At 58.0% G+C, this 19,561-nt stretch overlaps 1 protein-coding gene across 1 annotated transcript in view; it reads left to right on the top strand.

Moving 5' to 3' along the window:
* HCN2 (hyperpolarization activated cyclic nucleotide gated potassium and sodium channel 2) overlaps nt 1-19,561 on the top strand; it is a 27,166-nt gene that overhangs the window by 6,754 nt on the left and 851 nt on the right. Inside the window, exons 6-13 of the mRNA XM_004378697.2 lie at nt 1-147; nt 9,798-10,221; nt 10,881-11,042; nt 12,758-12,976; nt 14,237-14,383; nt 17,263-17,503; nt 17,705-17,869; nt 19,290-19,556. Coding sequence (XP_004378754.2) covers nt 1-147; nt 9,798-10,221; nt 10,881-11,042; nt 12,758-12,976; nt 14,237-14,383; nt 17,263-17,503; nt 17,705-17,869; nt 19,290-19,556 — 1,772 coding nt within the window. The remainder of the gene's footprint in view (nt 148-9,797; nt 10,222-10,880; nt 11,043-12,757; nt 12,977-14,236; nt 14,384-17,262; nt 17,504-17,704; nt 17,870-19,289; nt 19,557-19,561) is intronic.

Here is a 19,561-nt window from a genome sequence, read left to right as displayed (position 1 = left end):
CATGCAGCGGCAGTTCGGCGCGCTCCTGCAGCCCGGCGTCAACAAGTTCTCGCTGCGGATGTTCGGCAGCCAGAAGGCGGTAGAGCGCGAGCAGGAGCGCGTCAAGTCGGCGGGGGCCTGGATCATCCACCCCTACAGCGACTTCAGGTAGCGCTGCCGCGCCCGGAGGGGCCGTCCTTGGCGCGCTGGGAGGGCGGGGCGGCGAACCCCTCGAGTGACCTCGGGCTCCTCGGTAACCTCGGGCGCGTCCGGACCCGCCCTGGAGTGACCTGGGCGCGCGAGGCTCCGCCCTGAAGGGGGCTCGGCGGTGACCCTGGCGTGCTCCTGCCCACGCGCCCTGACAACGCCCCCCCCTGCGTCGCGGCAGATGGGGTGGGTGCGCGTCGCGGGCCGCAGGGGTCTTAGTGCGAGGGGTGGAGAGGACGAATAGAGGGGAACGTGGGCGCGGGGAGGCGGCGGAGCGGAAGGAAGGAAGGAAGGGCGCCCAGGAAGGACGCGCCCGGGAGGGGCCAGCGGCAACGGGGTTGAGCGGCCCCGAAGCGCTCCCACAGTCTCCACCTGCGCCCCGCGCAGCGGGGAGGCGCGTCCGCCTCGAGTCCCGGCAGCGCGCGGGGAGGGGGCGCCGCGCCAGGGGGTCCCTAGGCCGTGTGTTTATGCCCTGAGGCCCCGTCCGCTGACGGCCGGGCAGGGCGCAGGCCACTCTGTGGTGGGCGTATAGTTGCTGCTATAGATTAAATGTGGAGGGCGCGGAGGGGCTTTGGCCTGGTACGGTCACGGCCGCGGGTGTTTGCAGTTCTCGCTCCTGGATGAGAGTTGTGTGGCCGATGGGTGTGAACGACGCGTGTCACTGCAGGCAGCGCGTGTGCAGGGTGGGCTGGGGTCTGGGGGCTCGGGCCGAGCGATGGGGGTGTGTGTCCCTAGGGGTGTGTCTGCACGGTGGGTCATTGTGGTATGTGTTGGAGTGGTGTGTGACTTGTATGTACTGGAGAGGGGTATGTGTGTGCACCGGTGGGCAGTGTTTGGGTGTGCAGATGCCACACGTGTGGCCGTGGAAGTGTGCGTGACAGGCGTGCCAGCGGATGCGTGTGTGCGGTTGTGAGTCCGTGAGCGGGGCTGTGAGCTCGGGGTGTCGGAGTATAGGTGGGACGCACCAGCCGCCCCTGGCGGGCCTGAAAGAGCGGCGCGGTTTCAGCACCAGGGACAGCGCCCGGAGGCCTCTTGGTGCCCGGGGACCTTGTCCTGCCTCGTTCTGTCCTCCCCCAGGGCCTGAGCCCCCAGGACAGAGCCCTGCCTTGCTCCTCCTGGATCCCCAGAGCTGGGCAAGTAGGGCTGTGGGACTCTTCCTTCCCCTGGCTCCTACTGTACCCCCAGCACTTGACAACTGGGGAAACTGACCAAAGAGCACACAACTCAGGGACAGAGCCTGGAAGAAAGCCTGGGGGTTCCAACTCCCACCCCTCAGACCTTCCCTGGGGGATGAACACAGCCCCAACTGACGCGTGGGGTTTTGGGATAGGTGGAGGGGGCCCAGGGGAGTCCAGTGGGATGAGGTGCTTCTGGGCAGCCCCATGGGGCCTCAGCAAATGGTACAGATGGAGAAAGCTGGGCTAAGCATCCCATCTGTGAAGTAGGGGTGCCGAGAGAGGATGGACTTGATTTCCAGGGCTCCCCGGTCCACCCAGCCCATCCTGAATGCCTGGAGAGGGACACTGGAGCCACGGCGGTTGGGGGAATGCAGAGAGTTCCCTGTTCCCTCGGTGCCCTGCACCGCCCATGATACCAGCCAAGGAGTGGTGGGCACGTGGTTGGTTTTGGGGGCTGGCAGGCAAGGCCTCTGGCAGCCAACCACTTCCCCAACTGGTGGGTGTCTTGGAGCTTCTTCTTAGCTGTGGAAGGGACAGTGCACCCCTGGGGGAGCAAGAAGGCTGTGACCCACATGGGCAGGCTGCAGCCCCTCTCTGTACTCTGAAATACAGAGGGGCTTACAGGTCACTGTAGGGGTGAGCAAGGAGGGGCCACGTGGCTGAGGATGAGGCAAGTGGCCGTGGTCAAAGCTAAAAGGACTTAAGATGCCGCCCAGTAAAGGTACGGCTGGGGCTTCTACAAACCCTCCTGTTTGGGGAGTTGTGCCCCTTCAAGGCCCTTCTGATTAACAGCCTTTCTGAGCAGCTCCTGGGCCAGGGGCTGTCCTGGGTGCCTTCTGAACATTCATTTCACCCTCACAGCATCCGTGAGGTGGGCACTGTTGCTATTGCCCCTTTATACCTGAGGAAACGGAGGTACAGAGAGGTGAAGGCGCTTGCTCAAAGCGTACAGGTAGTTAGGGGCAAGGCTGGGACACATCCGGCTGACCAGCCTAGGACCCAAGCCCTTGACCACCTCGCAGCCCAGCCTCTGCTCACGCCCCGGCCAGGGCAGCGGCAGTGGGAGGTAAAGACGTTCTGAGGGCTGTTCTAGATGGCTGCGGCAGATGATCTCTCTGTATGATGAAATCTACAGAGCATAAAATTTGCCATTTTAACCACTTTCAAGTGTACAACTCAGCGGCATTAATTACACTCACCATGTCATGCAGCCACCACCATGCATTTCCAAAACGCTTTCATTACCCCAAACAGAAGGCCACACCCATTAGCAGCCCCTCTCCATCCCCCTCTCCCCGTCCCTGACAACCACTCATCCACTTTCTGTCTGTGGATTTGCGTATTGTAGACATTTCATATTAATGGAATCATACGCTATGTGGCCTTTCATGTCCTGCTTCTCTCACTGAGCGTCGTGTTTTCAAGGCTCAGCTACACTGTAGCGTGTTTCAGTTCTTCATTCATTTTTACGGTCGAGTGCTATTGCATTGTGTGGAGGGAGCCCATTGTGTTTCTCCGTCAGCTGGTGGACATGTGGATTGTTTCCACTTTTTGGCTGTTGTGAACAGGGCCGCAGGGGACGTTCACGCACGTGTGCTTGTTTGCGTCCCTGTTCTCAATTCTTTTGGGTATATACCTAGGAGTGGAATATTTGTATATATACATGTGTGTGTGTGCATGCATGCGTGTGTGAGTGTACAGCAGTTGCCATTGAGTTGACCCCAACTCGTGGTGACCCCCTGTGTGTCAGAGTAGAACTGTGCTCCACAGTTTTCAATCGCTGATGTTTTGGAAGTAGATCGCCTGGCCATTTCTCCGAGGCGCCTCTGGGTAGGTTCAAACCGCCAACCTTTTGGTTAACAGCTGAGCGTTTAACCATTTGTGCCACCCAGGCACTGCATATATGTGTGTGAACTGTTTATGGAGGGGGCGGAGGGGCCTTTTACCAAGGGTTTTTGTATTTACCTCTCAAAGGTGTCAACCCCACACACGATTTAAGAGGTCTGAGGGCACAGGGCCTCCACCTCCTCCAGTCACAACTTGGATTCCTGCCAGCGGCGCCTGCCCCGTGTGGCACCCAGAAGCGACAATTACTGTTTGGGGACCTGGGTGGACACAGGCTGAGGAGGGGGGCAGGTGGAGAACAGACCTGGGCTCGGGTCAGAAGGCAGGAACGGGGTTTTAGAGTCTGGGCCACATGGTGGAGGGGGGAGCGAGTATTTCCGGGAGGGCCCGGTGTGCGTTCTTGCTCCAGTGCTGCCTGTGACTGGCTGGGCCTCTCTGTCTTGCTTGCCCCAAATGTGAGTTGGTGGTGGTAGAGGGGAGAGGGGGGATCTGACTCTCAGGACTGCCTCCCAGCATCTCACTGAGCTTCAAAGATCACACCCACCCCCTCTGCTGGCCCCTTCCTGTGGCCATCAGGGAGTAGACTTCCCATCCTTCAAACCCAAGCTCTGTATGGCCTCCGGGTGGCCGCGCTCAACTCCCAGCGGCGCACCTGCGTCCTTTATTCTCCATCCTCCACTCAGACTCCCAGAACGGGACTCTTTCCCCTTCCTTTCACTTGCTCTTCCACCTCCTCCGAGCGGAAGCGTGGAGACCCAGGGCCCGTTGGTGGGACTCGCGGAGCTGGCAGACCCCTCAGCTGTATCACCTCTGGGCGCCTTTGGACAAGCCCAGGTTCAATTTCTTCATTTAGGTGCCCAGGGCGGTGCAAAAGGTGGAAGTGCTCAGCTGCTAACCAAAAGGTTGGCGGTTGGAGTCCACCCAGAAGCAGCTCTGAAGAAAGGCCTGGCGACTTCCGAAAAATCCGCCACTGAAAACCCTACGGAACACAGTTCTACTCTGACACACATGGGGTCCCCATGAGTTGAAGCCCCTGTTTCAGCAACTGTTTTTTCTTCATTTATAACCTGGATCCTCGGGGGCCTGTGGTTAAAACTCCAGCCTTGGTGCTTGGCACGCAGGAGCTCCGAGAGATGTTACAGGAGCTTCTGTGGGTGCGGCGGTGGAGAAGCAAGTTCGAGGGACAGAGGGGAGGATTTGGGGTGCAGAAAGTTCCCCTCAGATGGCCCCAAGGCTGGAGAGGGTTTGATTTTCCTTCTTTACACACTGAGGTTTGGGTCTGAAACCAAAGGGCAGAGGAAGGAAGGAAAGTGGCCTGAAGCAGTCACGGCCGAAGCCTCTTGGAATTTCTGGGGTCTTGGTGAGGTCTTCTGCGCCCCCAGAAAAATTATTTTAAAAATTTGTTCATTGATGTACCCCTCACAAACTACCCCCAATTTCTAAATGCTGAAAAAGCTCAGACATGGAAATATGACATGTGTGAAGGAGGAGGTACCTGGACAGGGGGGTGGTGGTGGGCAGGTGTGGGGACACTGAGGCCCTGGGAGGGATGGTGGGCCCCCCAAGGGCACCTGTGAGTCAGAGTGGGGCTGGGCTGGAGACTTTTTCTGCCACTTCCCACCACCTTCTGGGTTGCTGGCAGTTTGGGAGGCTGAGGTAGCCTTGGCGTTGGGAGCTGGGGTGGGTCAGGTGTGTGTTCCCTGGGAGCTCGGGCCTGGGTGAGGAGAGCAGAGAGATGCTGAGCTGTGTCCTTACTGCCTTTTGTCACAGTCCCGTCTGTAATGGCCTCCAGGATCTGACTTCAGTCTCTCCTGCTGCAGTATATTTCCGGGTCAATAGTCCTGAACTGGAGCCCTGGTGGTGCAGTGGTTAAGAGCTCAGGCTGCTAACCAAAAGGTCGGCAGTTTGACTCCACCCGCTGCTTCTTAGAAACCCTAGGGGGCAGTTCTACTCTGTCCTATCAGGATGCTGTGAGTTGGAATCGAGCCCTGGTAGTGCAAAGGTTAAGCACTCGGCTGCTCACTGAAAAGTTGTTCAAACCCACCCAGCAGCTCTGTGGCAGAAAGCCCTGATAATTTGCTTCTGTAAAGATGACAGCCTAGAAGACCCGATGGGATGGTTCTACCCTGTCACTTGGGGTGGCCATGAGTCTAAGTCGACTCCACAGCGCTTGACAATTTCTGAATTGTCCCTGCTGGCCAGGTCTGGCTGGGAGAGGGAGAGGACTGATCCCTTTCCTGGGCCTCAGAGGACCTGTGGATGCTGATGCTGGGGGCGGGGGGGTGCTGTGGGGGAGAGGGTGTGCCTCGGTGGGCTGGGCCAGACTGGAGGCCCCTATCCCCCACTTTCCCGGGGACCCTGCCCCAGATGGCTCAGCAGATCAGCAGAAGATCAGGATGGGACCGGCTCTGCAAATCCCTGGGTGATGAACCCCGCATTAGGCATGGGAATAAACCAGATTATCTGGGGTGGGAGGTGGGGCATGAATGCCAACCATCAGCAGAGAGACCCATTTCCCAGAAAAGAGGAAAAGGCTGAGGGCCCTGAGCTGGGGAGGAAGCAGGCTCCGGGTTATCGTGAAGCGGCAGGAGTGGGGTGGCTGAGACACCCCTCCCCTTCCTAAGGGCTTCCTGCCACAGGCTTGGAATCTCTGCTTGCTGAATTGCTTGCTTAACACGTTAGGTCCCCCAGGCCTCATTCCCTCAGCCGGGCTGGAGGACCCTGGGGTGGGGGACACCCTGGAGGCTCTTCCTCAGGCCATACCCCGACCTGACACCCCCACCAGCAAACACTGGGGCTCTGCCTGGAAACTCACCCCAGATCCTGGCAGCACAGGCCACACCCACCTCCCACCTAGACTCCACCTCCACCCCCCGTCCTGCCCTGGCCCCCAGCAGCTGGTCTGAAAATAACATTTGTCCATCTTTCTCTCTCACGGAAAACCTCCCATCACCCCATCCCCCAAGGCCCTTCAGAGCCGAGTGCCTCCATCTCCTCCCACCTCCCTGCACTCCCTCTGTTCCAGCCTGCACCCCACCCCCCAAGGCTGTCCCTGAAAAGTGAAAACCCCTTTTCAGCCCCAGGACATTTGCACTGCCGTTCCTGCAGCCCAGCTCCTCGAACTTGGCTAACCGGCTCCTTCTCCATTCTCAGGTCCCAGCCCTAATGCCACCTCCCCCGAGAAGCCCTCCCAGCCCACCCTGGCTAAAGGGCTCCTACCCTTCATCGGTCTAGGTCATAGCACCCTCCCAAGCCACCCCATTCATTGATCAGTTTGTGCCTGGGCCCCGCCAGGGCCGGGAGCCCCAAGGGGGGTGGGTCTGTGTGGTTATCGAATGTATCCCCCCAAAAATACCAAACAACAAACTCACCGCCATCAAGTCAATTCCGATTCAGAGCGACCCTGTAGGACAGAGTGGAACTGCCCCATAGGGTTTCCAAGGCTGTAAATCTTTACAGAAGCAGACTGCCACCTCTTTCTCCTGTGGGGCAGCTGGTGGGTTCGAACTGCCGACCTTTTGATTAGCAGTCGAGTGGTTTAACCACTGCGCCACCAGTGCTCCTAGTGTGTCCCCAGGGTCCTGTAAATGTCTGCCCCGTCTCAGGATCGCCGGGGAGCCTGGCTGTCTTCCCCTGAGAAGCCTCCCTCTCCTAATCCCTGATCCCACCTCTGAGGGCCCGGCTTCTAATCCTCCATCTCATCCTTGGGTCTAATCGCCCACCCAGCCCCTAATCCCTCCCGGATTTGCCCCATCTGTAATCCTGGCCTGCCTCCCGGGCAGGTTCTCTGATCCTACAGGGCCTGGGGGTCCTGCCTGCCTGCACCCCTTCTCACTGTGTCCCTGACCTTGGGCTCTGCGGCCTGGGGCACTCCCAGGACGCTCCCTGAGGGGCAGAGCCCTTCCCAACACACACAGGGCTGAGGGTCCGGGGAGGGGAGGGGGACACCAAACTCTGCTGCATGACCTGCATGACCTGCAGCGAGTCGCTTTGGCTAGCCAGGCCTCAGTTTCCCCATTTGTCACCAGACCAATGATAAACTGTTGCCACGAGAATCTGGTGACCTCATGGGGGTACAGGAGGCATGAGGAGAGGAAGCAGAGGCCTCAACCCCTCTGGACCCCCCCTGCCCCCAGCCCCAGGGTGGTGACCCTCAGCAAAATGGGGGCCACTTGCCAATTGGGCTTAGAAGGGAAGGACCCTGAGCAATGGAAGCAGGGTGGTGGTGACACCGGGGTCCAAAGCTCTGGCCCCAGGTCCAAAACCCTCTCTGCCACCTATTGCTTCATCTCACTGCGCCTCAGCTTCCCCATCTGTAGCTTCCCTGGAAAGATTAGAGAGAGAGAGAATAGTAACAGAGCTGTCATTGGTGTCAGCCTCCTTGGGGGGTGCAGCAGGCAGGTGGGCCCTTCAGTCCTGTTTGGTGCCTGGGGCCCCAGGGGTCTCAGCGATGAGCAGATGCCCCCAACTGGAGTCTGCACCCACACACCCTGATTCAGGCGGAGGGGGGAGTATTGAATTTCAAGCAATAATTTGATTTTGCGCTTAACAGTGCAGGGAGGAGAACCCCTCCACAGACCACGTCACTTCTTCTTGGCTCTCTCAATATCTCCGCCACCCCAGATGGGTTAGTAGGGGGCCGTCCTACTAGCCTAGCCCCCTCCCCAATATGGCCAGGGTCCCCATGTCCATTAGTGAAGGCTTCATAGCATGCAGATGTGACAGCGTCCGAGGGGACCCACAACGGCTGTGACTTCCTGGGCTCCAAGGGGCTGGAGGGACTTGCCCAAGGTCACGTGTGCTGGCGAGCAGGAGAAGCAGGGTGTCACCCAAGTCCGGCTGACGCCACTGTGGCGTTAGACATTGTGTCCTCTCCAGACTTTGGCTCTTACCGACCAAGCTGCTGTGAACATTTTGGTACAAATGGCTTTTTAATGTTTTTCTCCTTTTGGACGGTTTCCTTGGGCTCAATTCCCGAAGTGGAATGTCTGGGTCACCTGGCAGGCACGGTATTAATAACTCTTCCCTTGTGAAGCCATCCAGAAAGACGGAGCCAACTTATAGCGACTCCCAAAAGCAGGAGCTCACCACAGCCTTGCCAGTACCAAGGCTTCCAGTCTTCTATTTATTTGTGCCAGCCCCTCAGAACCTCAGTCTCTTCTTCAGTTCACTGGGGAGGAAGAGCCCAGGAAGTCACAGCCTTTGAGGGTCCTCCCTGATGCTGTCACGAGTGCGTGTGATGGAACCTTCACCAAACGGATGTGGGGACCTCAGCGATGTTGGGGTGGGGGCTGGGCCGGTGGGACAGCACCTCGTAAGTCCACCTGGGGGAGGGAGGCAAAGACCTCAAGAGCACTAAGAAGGGCTGACAAGACCCATGGTCTGTGGGGAGGGTCTCCTCCCTGTACCCTGCAGGGCAAAATCAAATGACTGTTCGAAATTCAAGACTTCTTTTTGCCTGAATCTACGCAGGGTGTGCCAGCTCACACCCACTGCCTGGGGCAGCTCTCATCAGGAGACCCTCAGGACCCTGCAGTGGGTCTAACTGGCATTGTCTCAATTGCTAAGGGCCGGCTGTGCCTGTGGGTCCTACTGGGTGGACACTTCATTCAGAATGCGTGCCCAGCCCAGCAGCAGATACTCCTTAAATGGCCAGGCCCGTCTCTGAGAGCCTTTTCCAGGTGAAGTTTGGGGTTGGCCTCAGGCATGTGTTCCCTTCTGGACCTATTTGGGAGTGGAAGCGGCCTGCCATCACTTTTTCCTGTGGGTTTATTATATTAAACACCTCAATGGTTGCCAAGTCCTGTCCACCATGCACCCCGCCTCCTGCCCCTCCGCTCTGGCCCCTGCCCCAGCCTTGGCCTCTCTCCGCCCTCCTGGACTGATCCCCCACCACCTCCCTGTGTCTGGGCCCCAAAGGCGCTCTTCCAGAAATGTAAATGCAGCCCATGTCTCCCCTTCTCTCAGGTTTCCTGAGCCCCGCATGGGAGCCTAGCTCCTCGGGCTGGTGCTGAGGGGCTGCACTGCTGTGACCCCATTATCTGCTGAGCCTGGGCCAGTCCCCTCCCTGCAGGTTCCACTTCCCCCACCTCTGCCCACCGTACTGTGAGCCCAGCGTGCCCCCTCTGTGTCCCTGCCTGGCCTCCTCTCCCTAAACCTTAGGGCCCCAGCTCCTCTCCGCCCCTCTCTCCCTCCCCTCTTCCCTTAGTTCTCTTTGAAGGCAGTTTGTCAGGCACATTGTCCAGGTTTCCTTTTTTTTTTTTTTTGATCAGGCAAAACATTTCATCTATTTTTGAGCGACCTCTTGGGCTGGTGAGCACTCTTGACTCTTCAAGGCATGGAAGTCGGAGCTGCGCTAGGGGAGGACCTGGGCTGGGGAGCCCAGTGGGCAGCCAGCTCTGGGTGCAGGGAGGGCTGCCTGGAAGGGGGGTTCCACACCAGCGATGATGACCAGGGGTCACGTCTTGTGTTTTGATGAAGAGGCAGATTAGGCTGGTCCTGAGGGCTGGTGGGAAAGGTAGGTAAGGTGCACCTGGCAGGGGGCACCTCCTGGAGCTGTGACCGGCCCTTCATCCGCCCCCACCCCAGGTTCTACTGGGACTTTACGATGCTGCTGTTCATGGTGGGGAACCTGATCATCATCCCCGTGGGCATCACCTTCTTCAAGGATGAGACCACGGCCCCGTGGATCGTGTTCAACGTGGTCTCGGACACCTTCTTCCTCATGGACCTGGTGCTGAACTTCCGCACCGGCATCGTCATCGAGGACAACACGGAGATTATCCTGGATCCTGAGAAAATCAAGAAGAAGTACCTGCGCACGTGGTTTGTGGTGGACTTCGTGTCCTCCATCCCCGTGGACTACATTTTCCTCATCGTGGAGAAGGGCATCGACTCCGAGGTCTACAAGACGGCTCGAGCGCTGCGCATCGTGCGCTTCACCAAGATCCTCAGTCTCCTGCGGCTGCTGCGCCTGTCCCGCCTCATCCGCTACATCCACCAGTGGGAGGAGGTGAGCGGGGCACGCGGTGGTGGGGGCCGTGAGGGTGGGCAAGGGGCGGGGCTGAAGGCCGCTAGAGGCGGGGCCAAGGTGTAAGGGCGGGGCCTGCTCGAGATCACTGCAGCGGGCGGGGTCACAGGGACTGCCGTGGGGGCCGAGGGGAGCCCTAGGGAGCAGGCCTTGGGAGGGACACGGACGGGGCCCGGAGATCACAGCGCAGGGAAGAACATTCCCCTCCTCTTCATTCCGCCCTGGGAGAGGCAGGGTCCGCAGCCACATTGGCACTGGGGAAACTGAGGCTCAGAGAAGCGAAGTCACGTTTCCAAAAGCTCCCTGCCTCCGTGCAGACCCGCCGCCCCAAGTCGGCCTCTGGACTGAGTCTGACCAGACTCCTGCCGCGAGGGCCCAGAGGGAGCGCTGGGGGTATCGTCGCACCCATTGTCACCCTCAGTTTCCAGGGCCGGGGACAAGGCTCCGAGGGGGAGCAGGTGGGGGTAGAGCTGGGGGCGAGGCCAAGTCCGGGCGGTGGAGGTGGGCCTGGGAGGGGTGGGGGGTAGCGTGGCAGAGGGGGCGGGGTGCCGAGGGCCACGTGCTGAAGCAGTCGAGGACAGGAAGGGGCTGGGTGGGGGTCGGCTCGGGGGTGGGGAGCCTCACCGGCCCGCCCCCCACAGATCTTCCACATGACCTACGACCTGGCCAGCGCGGTCATGCGCATCTGCAACCTCATCAGCATGATGTTGCTGCTGTGCCACTGGGACGGCTGCCTGCAGTTCCTGGTGCCCATGCTGCAGGACTTCCCGCACAACTGCTGGGTCTCCATCAACAACATGGTGGTGAGCCTCCCGCCCCGCGAGCTCGGGAAACTCCGGCCCAGGAGCCCCACGCGCCCAGAAGAGGCTGCCCAGCCAGGATTCAAACAAGCCTGGAGTCCCCCGTCAGTGCTCCTGGGGGCTGTTCAAGCCTGAAGCCCCCCCCCATTAGTGCTCCTGGGGGCTGTTCAAGCCTGAAGCCCCCCGCATTACTGCTCCTGGGGGCTGTTCAAGCCTGAAGCCCCCCCATTACTGCTCCTGGCGGCTGGCCCATCAGGATGGGGACATGACAATGTCTTTGCATCTTTCAGATCCTGCGTCACTCGGGGGCCCCTCCTTGGGAGTCACTGAGCTTTGGTCACTTCTTGTCACCCACAGGCAGTAGGATCTACTTAATGCTTTCCTTTAGATTGACTCCTCCCTTTAATTTACATACATTTATTTAAAAGAAACATCTGTACAGAGACGCTCAACGGAGAAAGTGGCATTCAGTGCCTGTCTTAGTTATCTAACGCTGCTATAATAGAAACACAAGTGCGCGGCTTTAACACACAGAAACTTACTTTCTCGCAGTTTAGGAAGCTAGAAGTCTGAGTTCAGGGCGCCAGCTCTAGGGGAAGGCTCTGTCTCTCTGTCAGCTCTGGAGGAAGGTCCTTGTCTCTGAGCTTCTGCTCCTGGGCGATATTCATGTCACTTGGCAACTCTCTTCTCTCATCTCTGCTCCCTTGGTGGCTTGTTTAGTCTCTTTTATATCTCAAAAGAGATTGACTCAAGCCACACCATACACTAATCCTGCCTCATTGATGTAACAAAGACATCCCATTCCTAAATGGGATTATAACCACAAGCATAGAATTTAAGATTTACAGCATATATTTTGGGGGACACAATTCAGTCCGTAATAGCACCCTAAGAAACAAACAAACGTACATACAGGGAGGCCTAGTGCTGGTGCTCCGGCCGAGGCGCCGGCAGGAAGGGGGAGTCTGGGTTGAAGCAGGTGTGAAGGCCAGGTTAGCACCTCAGTGAGGCTTCCTGCCACAGGGAGCAGGGCCCCAGGGGCACCTGTGGGGGTTGGGATGGTTCCTGGGCTGGGCACGGAGCAGGCGGGCACTGGCGGGGAAAGGAGCTGCCGAAGGAAAACCGTGGGCGCCCGCCCCGGCGCCTGGCACAGCTGCCCGGCTGAGGCAGCCCATTGTCTGGCCGACACTGCACATGTGGCCCCATTTCCTGAATGGGGCCCGCTCCCCGCTTCCCCAGCCGGGTCAGCTGAGGACTCGAGGGGCAGGGCCTCCTGGGTGCCGCCTGGTGCCTCCGCCTTCCCTGTCCTGGCCCTCTGCTCTGACCCTATGTCCCTGACGGGCCTGTCCACGAGGCTCCTGGATCTTTCACCTCTTCTGACCCCACAGACACTCTGGGCAGAGGCCACAGAGGGCTGGAAGCTGCCCCTCGAGGCCTCAGCTTTCCCACACGTGAATAGGGGGGCAGCTTTAGATCTGCCCCTGCTTTCTCACGACACACGCAGGTCATATCATCTCCCTGAGCCTCAGTTTACCTGTCGGCAAAATCGTTCCGATTGCAGTTGCCCCACGCAGTTGGCGGCAGGCCCTGGTTACTGCTTGTCGCCGATTCCCGTTGGTTACCTCAGGGCACGGGGAGCTCACCCTCCTTGGGCACCTGTGGGCGGGTGGAAGGCTCCCCTGGCCGCGAGTGCCCACTCACCTGCCCTCTGCCTGCAGAACCACTCCTGGAGTGAGCTTTACTCCTTCGCCCTCTTCAAGGCCATGAGCCACATGCTGTGCATCGGCTACGGCCGGCAGGCCCCCGAGAGCATGACGGACATCTGGCTGACCATGCTGAGCATGATAGTGGGCGCCACCTGCTACGCCATGTTCATCGGCCACGCCACCGCCCTCATCCAGTCGCTGGATTCCTCACGGCGCCAGTACCAAGAGAAGGTCTGTGGGGGCAGGCTTGCCTGGGAGTCAGGGGGGAGTCACAGCCCTGAACTGGGGATCTGAGGGGGGAGGCACAGCCCTGCACTGGGGGTGCGGCGGGGACGCACCTCCCCAACATTCTACGTGGTCAGGGCAGAGGCAGGGGGACCCAGGTGTGGGAGCTGGAGAGGAGAGTCCATGCAGCTTCTCAGGCAGAAAGACCCCAGACCCAGGAGCCATTCCCCTGGGGGATGGAGCCAGGGGGATGAGGGCAGGGAGGGTTGGGGGAGGCAGGGCAGGAGGGAGGGGGTCTCTGGGTCATCTCAGGATGAGGCTCGCCGTGGGAGTCTGAGAGGCTTGGAGAAAGCGGCTGGTGATCTCAACCTGGCATCAGGATCTGGGAGAATTTTCACAGGGCTGGTCCCCGTGTGGGCATGGGGAGCAGCCTGGGGGGCTTGGAGGGGCCGAGGGGGAGCGGGGTGTTAGCCCCCAGGCCTACACACCATGGGGTCTACCGTCTGCCTCAGCTTCACCTCTCTTTGCCCCTCTGGATGCCGCCCCATCACCCTGCACCGCTAAGCTGTGGCTGGCCCCTGCTGGGAGGCTGGGAGCCACCCCCACAGCAGGGCAGTGGGTCGGCTGGGTCAGCCGGGCCCCGTGCCAAGCGTCCCGGCTGTCCGGAAACTGCGGGGCCTCACACCCAAACATACGCTGGTGCCGCCACCCGCCCGCCGTCACGGGTTCTGCTGAGCTCAGGGCAGCTGCAGCCCGGCAGGGGCCAGGCGGGGGCCAGGCGGAAGTGGGGCTGGGGCTTCCCCGGTTCCATCCTGGGACAGCAGGGCCTGGCACCCATGCCTGCACCCCTGCCCTGCTCAGGAGGTGCTGACCTGACCAGCAGTTTCTGGAAAGATCAGCAGGGAGGGGAGCCTGGAAGAGGGTCCAAGGTCTTGGGTGACCTGGGATTTCAGCCCAGACTCGTGTGAGGGGCCTGCGGTGCAGCTTGTCACCAATTTCTCAGGGGTAGGGCTGCCAGATAAAATTCAGGAGGCTTAGTTATGTTTGAATTTCAGAAAAACGAGGGGTTTTTTTTTAGCATAAGTATATCCCAAATATTGCATGGGCTATACTTACACTAAGCATTTTTGTTGTTTCTCTGAAATACTTATGTACTGGGCGTTCCATGTCTTGTTGTTGTGAAGCTAGGGGGCCCGGGTTGTCCCACGGGGGTTCTGGGTTTGCCGGAGGTGGCAGTCCTGACCCTTCCCCCCCTTCCGGTTACAGTACAAGCAGGTGGAGCAGTACATGTCCTTCCACAAGCTGCCCGCTGACTTCCGCCAGAAGATCCATGACTACTATGAGCACCGCTACCAGGGCAAGATGTTCGACGAGGACAGCATCCTGGGGGAGCTCAACGGGCCGCTGCGGGAGGTGCGGGGCACAGGGGAGCACAGGGCCAGCTGCACTCAGCGGCGTTCCAGCCTCTCCCCAGCTGCCAGACTCCGCTCCGGTCCTGGAGGCCAGGAGGGGCTGGCCCAGCTGCAGCCTGAAGGACTTAAGCTAGACTTGTACACACACCCCCACCTGCTGTGGGCCTCCATCTCCCACACCCCAGGGCACCCCCTTCCCCAGTAGTCCTGGGTCCCGACACCCCCGCCTGATTCCATTTGCCCTGTTGGAGGACCAGCTGGGGTCTGTGTTAGACAGAGAGGGGAGACCACAGAAACGCAGCCTGCCCGGCTCTGCCCCTTAGGGCCCTGTGACCTTGAGTGGGGAATTTGACCTTTGTATCAGAGGGAGAAATAACTGTCTCTGAGGTGCGGTAGGGCCAAGTGCAGAGCAGCTGTACACAATTGGTGCCCAATAAGTGCAGCTGCTACTAATACTCAGCACCACAAACATGTCACTGCCGCATCCATTCATTCATCCTCGGTCCGTACTGCCCAAGTGGGCTGGGGCCACTGTAACAAAGCCCCACACAGCGGACAGCTGCAAACAGCAGGTGCTTATTCTCTCAGAGTTCTGGAAGCTGGGAGTCTGAATTCAGGGTGTCCGCAGGGACTCGCTCCCTCCAGAGGCTCTAGGGGAGGGTCCTTCCTTGTCTCTTCCAGCTTCTGATGGCTGCAGGGGTTCCTGGGCTTGTGGCCACATCACTCCCCTCTCTGCCTCCATTGTCATATGGTGTCTGCCTCTGCGTCTCTGTGTCCTGCTTTTTCTCTTCTTATAAAGCCGTCAGGCATTGGATCAGGGCCCATCCTCCTCCAGGGTGACCTCATGTCAACTAATTACATCTGCAAAGACCCTATTTGCAAAAAGGTCACATTCTTACACACCAGGGTTAGGACTTCAGTCTATCTTTTTGCGTGGCACAATTCAGCCCACAGTACTCACCAAACAGTTATTGAGCACCAACCATGTGCCCTGCCCTGTGCTGGGCCGTGGTGGTGACCAAGTCTGTGGGTCGTGGCCTCAGGGAGGCGGGGTGGAGCGGCAGCCAGCGACTTGATGGTGTCAGAGAGAGAGAGACACACACACACACACACACACACACACACACACACACACACACACACGGTGCGCCGCCAGGAAAGGGGGGGGCTCAGTTGCCGAGGTTGGGGAGGTGATGTCTGAAGGAGTTGAGGCGTGAGCCTTGCAGGGACGTGCTGAGGACGTCCTAGGTGGAGGGCGCTGCAAGGGCAAAGGCCTCAGGAGGGGACGGTGACATGGGGTTTGAGGAGAGGAGGCAGGGAGAGTGACGATTCTTGGGGCCCACGCGGGGTGCCGGAGTTCTTCCGGGGGCGGAGGGACCATTTGTACACACGCAGTTTCCCGAGACACAGGCCACGGTTCTCTCCATTGAAAGTGTCTCACTCTATTTGATAATCATTTAAATGTTGACACAATTCCAAAGTCAGATCCACAAAACAAGAAAAGTTCAGAGAAGTCCGGCTCCTGTCCTTGCGCCTACCTGGTTCCCTCCTGGTTTGTCTTTTTCCCTCCCTGCCTCCTTCCTGCTTTCTTTCTGATATTTGAATGCATTTACTTATTGCCATCTTTCAGTTGATGATGAAACTCATTTAAAAAAAAATCCAAAAACTTCTTGCCAACCCTTCTCCATCAAGTCATGTACAACAGTGCATATTTTTAATATCGTTTTTTCTGATTATACAAATAATACAGGCTCAGTACAGAGAGCTTGGGAAACCCAGAAATGCACAAAAGAAAAAAGAACTTCAGTCTTGCCAGGCAAGGATACCCACTGCAGACACATTAGTGATGCCAGCCCTTCCGGTATTTCTATACGTTTTTCGTTTTAAAAATAGTATAGCACTGTCCACGTTATTTATACATATTATATCTTTTCGAGGGGCTCCCTGCTATTCTTGCTCATTCGTTCTTCTAAAGGAGCTTGACTAGCTCCAGTTTTTGAAAAGCAGACCTGATGGTGTTTTCACCGGGATCACGAGAAGTGAGCACACGAGGACGGAGAGAGGATGTCTTTATGATGGCGAAGTGTTCTGAGTCTGTTTGAGTCTCCTTTTCAGAGTTTTGGCATTTTCTTCATATAGGTTTGGATGTTGCTTGTTATGTTCACGTTGAGGCATCTTACTTAGCTCTCTGTGCTGTTGTAACAAAGGTCTTCTCATCTGCTGTGTTTCTCGTAAGTGGTGTGCGTTTGTATAAAGGCTCTTGCTTTTCTTTTTAAGGTAAAATTTTCTTTCTATTGAAATGTATCTTACAGCAAAGCACCCATGTTGCGGATGTTCCATAAAGTGAACATTCCGTGCACCACCACCCAGGTCCAACATGGAACACTTCCATCCCCAGAAGCCCTCTTGCCAAGGGCAACCATCACCCCTACTTCTACCTCATCAATTCATTTTAAAGTCTTTGATTTTTTTTTTTTTTAATCACCCGTTATTTTACTAAGCTTCCTCATTGTTGTAGTTTTTCTGTCGATCATTTTGGGTTTTCCAGACAGTCATTTTCTCTGCAAAGAGAGATCATTTTACTGTTTCCTTTCCAATTCTTATGTCTCCAATTGCTTTTTCTTGTCTAATTGCATGGGTTGGTATCACCAATATGGTGTTAAATAGTGAGGAAATTGAAGAGCATCTTTCTTGCTCCTGTCTTTGGTGGAAAACATCCAGCATTTGGTCATTCAGTTTGGGTGAGATTGTAAACCCATTTCACAGATGAGGAAACTGCGGGGCCCGAGAAATAAAATTGTCCCAAAGGTATGGTGAGATGGAAGCAGGAGCCAGACCCATGTCCTAATGCCACCCCTGCCTCCTGCCCCCCACCCTCAGGAGATTGTCAACTTCAACTGCCGGAAGCTGGTGGCCTCCATGCCGTTGTTTGCCAACGCTGACCCCAACTTCGTGACAGCTATGCTGACTAAGCTCAAGTTCGAGGTCTTCCAGCCGGGTGATTACATCATCCGCGAGGGCACCATCGGCAAGAAGATGTACTTCATCCAGCATGGCGTGGTCAGCGTGCTCACCAAGGGCAACAAGGAGATGAAACTGTCCGATGGCTCCTATTTCGGGGGTGAGTGTCTGCCGGACAGGGGGCACAGAGCTGGGGAGGAAGAGGAAGGGGAAGGGGAAACAGCAACCATGCAGTGGGCCAACCGTGGGCAGGAAGGGTCCCTGGGAGGAAGAGGAGGTCCTACACCAGCAGAGGCAGGCGGCCAGGCCGTGCTTACGCGGCTGCATGGCGGCTGAGGGCGCCTCCCTTGGCCGCGCGCAGAGATCTGCCTGCTGACGCGGGGCCGGCGCACGGCCAGCGTGCGGGCCGACACCTACTGCCGCCTCTACTCACTGAGCGTGGACAACTTCAACGAGGTGCTGGAGGAGTACCCAATGATGCGGCGCGCCTTCGAGACGGTCGCCATCGACCGCCTGGACCGCATTGGTGAGTGGTTCCTCCGGGCGGGGGCGTCTGGAGGGGGCGGGGCCTCGCCGACCCGCGGTTCTCGGACCCACCCTCCTGCCCTGGTCCGGAAAGCACAGGGTGTTTCCAGTTGTGCAAACTTTGACCCACTGGACACATATTTGTTGAGGGTCTGCAGTGTGTTAGGGTTTGTAGATAATGGACCATGATGTACAAGACAACCGTGCTGTGTCACAGAGGAGACGACAGGAGTGTGGACTGGGGGCTTCCCTGAGGAGCTGATGCTGAGGGGAGACCAGGATGAGTGGGCATTGCCAGGTGGAGGGGGGAAACGGGGGTGTTCCAGGAGTGGACCCAGCACGTGCAAAGGCCCTGAGGTAGGAAGGAGGCCTGACTCCAGGGAGACAGGGAAGCCTGGGACGGAGGAGGTCAGGGAGGCAGGCAGGGGCCAGGTACACAGGGAGTTTGGACTGTAAATCAGGAGCATTAGGGAGCCATGGAAGATTCTAGGCAGGGGGAGGACCAGATCAAATTTGCATTTTTCAAGGGAGGGGAGCCGGAGGTGCAGAAAAATGGTGATCTGGCTTGGTGAGGGGGGTGGCCATGGGTGGGGGGATCCCAGATATGGTTGAGGTGGAGCCCTCAGTACTTGCTGATGACCGGACATTGGGGTCAGGGATGTGGTGGCCCTTGTGCCCTTTGTGGACACGAAGACAATGGCTCCACGCTGTGCCTGGGCAGGGAGGTGTAAGAGGGAAGACCTTGCGGTATGAGAAGGTGCTCAATGCATTTGCTTTCCACAGCAGATGTTCAACACACTTGTGTATGTCAGGTGCTTAGATGTATTTTCTGTATACAGCAGGTGCTTAACACATGCTTGGTATATGGTAGGCACTCAGCACCCTGGCTGTACACAGCAGGGGCTCCATGTGCTTGCTGTACATAAGAGACAATGAATACCTTCTTGCTGTATGCAGGAGGTGGTCAATACTTGTTTGCTGTATATAACCGGTGCTCAGTATCTGCTTAGTGTGGACAGCAGTGCTCAACACCTGCTTGCTGTATCTAGCAGGTGCTCAGTGTGTGCTTTTGGGGTAGACAGTTGGTATTGAATATATGCTTGGTATATGTGGATACACTCCATGCCAGCTTTCTGTACACAGCAGGCACTGAATACCTTCGTGCTGTATACAGCAGGCGCCAATGTGTGCTTTGGGGTACAAAGTAGGTGTTCAACATATGCTTGGGGTATGCAGAGATGTGCCATACCTGCCTGCTGTAAACAGCAGGTGCTACATAGCTGCTTGCTGTACACGGCAGGCACTTAACACCTGCCGGCTGCACAGTGCAGGCACTCACGTGTCTGCTGTCTGCCGGCGCTCCTGGTGGGCGCTCGGTACACAGCCCACCTCCTGCGCTCACCGCCCTTCTTCACCCGCAGGCAAGAAGAACTCGATCCTGCTGCATAAGGTGCAGCACGACCTCAACTCGGGCGTGTTCAACAACCAGGAGAACGCCATCATCCAGGAGATCGTCAAGTACGACCGCGAGATGGTGCAGCAGGCCGAGCGCGGCCGCGCGCTCTTCCCGCCGCCGCCGCCGCCGCAGGTCACCTCAGCCATCGCCACGCTGCAGCAGGCCGTGGCCATGAGCTTCTGCCCGCAAGCGGCACGCCCACTCGTGGGGCCGCTGGCCCTCGGCTCGCCGCGCCTC

The sequence above is a fragment of the Trichechus manatus genome, unplaced genomic scaffold (assembly GCF_000243295.1).
Source record: "Trichechus manatus latirostris isolate Lorelei unplaced genomic scaffold, TriManLat1.0 scaffold00057, whole genome shotgun sequence".
Classification (NCBI taxonomy): domain Eukaryota; kingdom Metazoa; phylum Chordata; class Mammalia; order Sirenia; family Trichechidae; genus Trichechus; species Trichechus manatus.
This window is presented reverse-complemented; position numbering and strand designations above follow the sequence as displayed.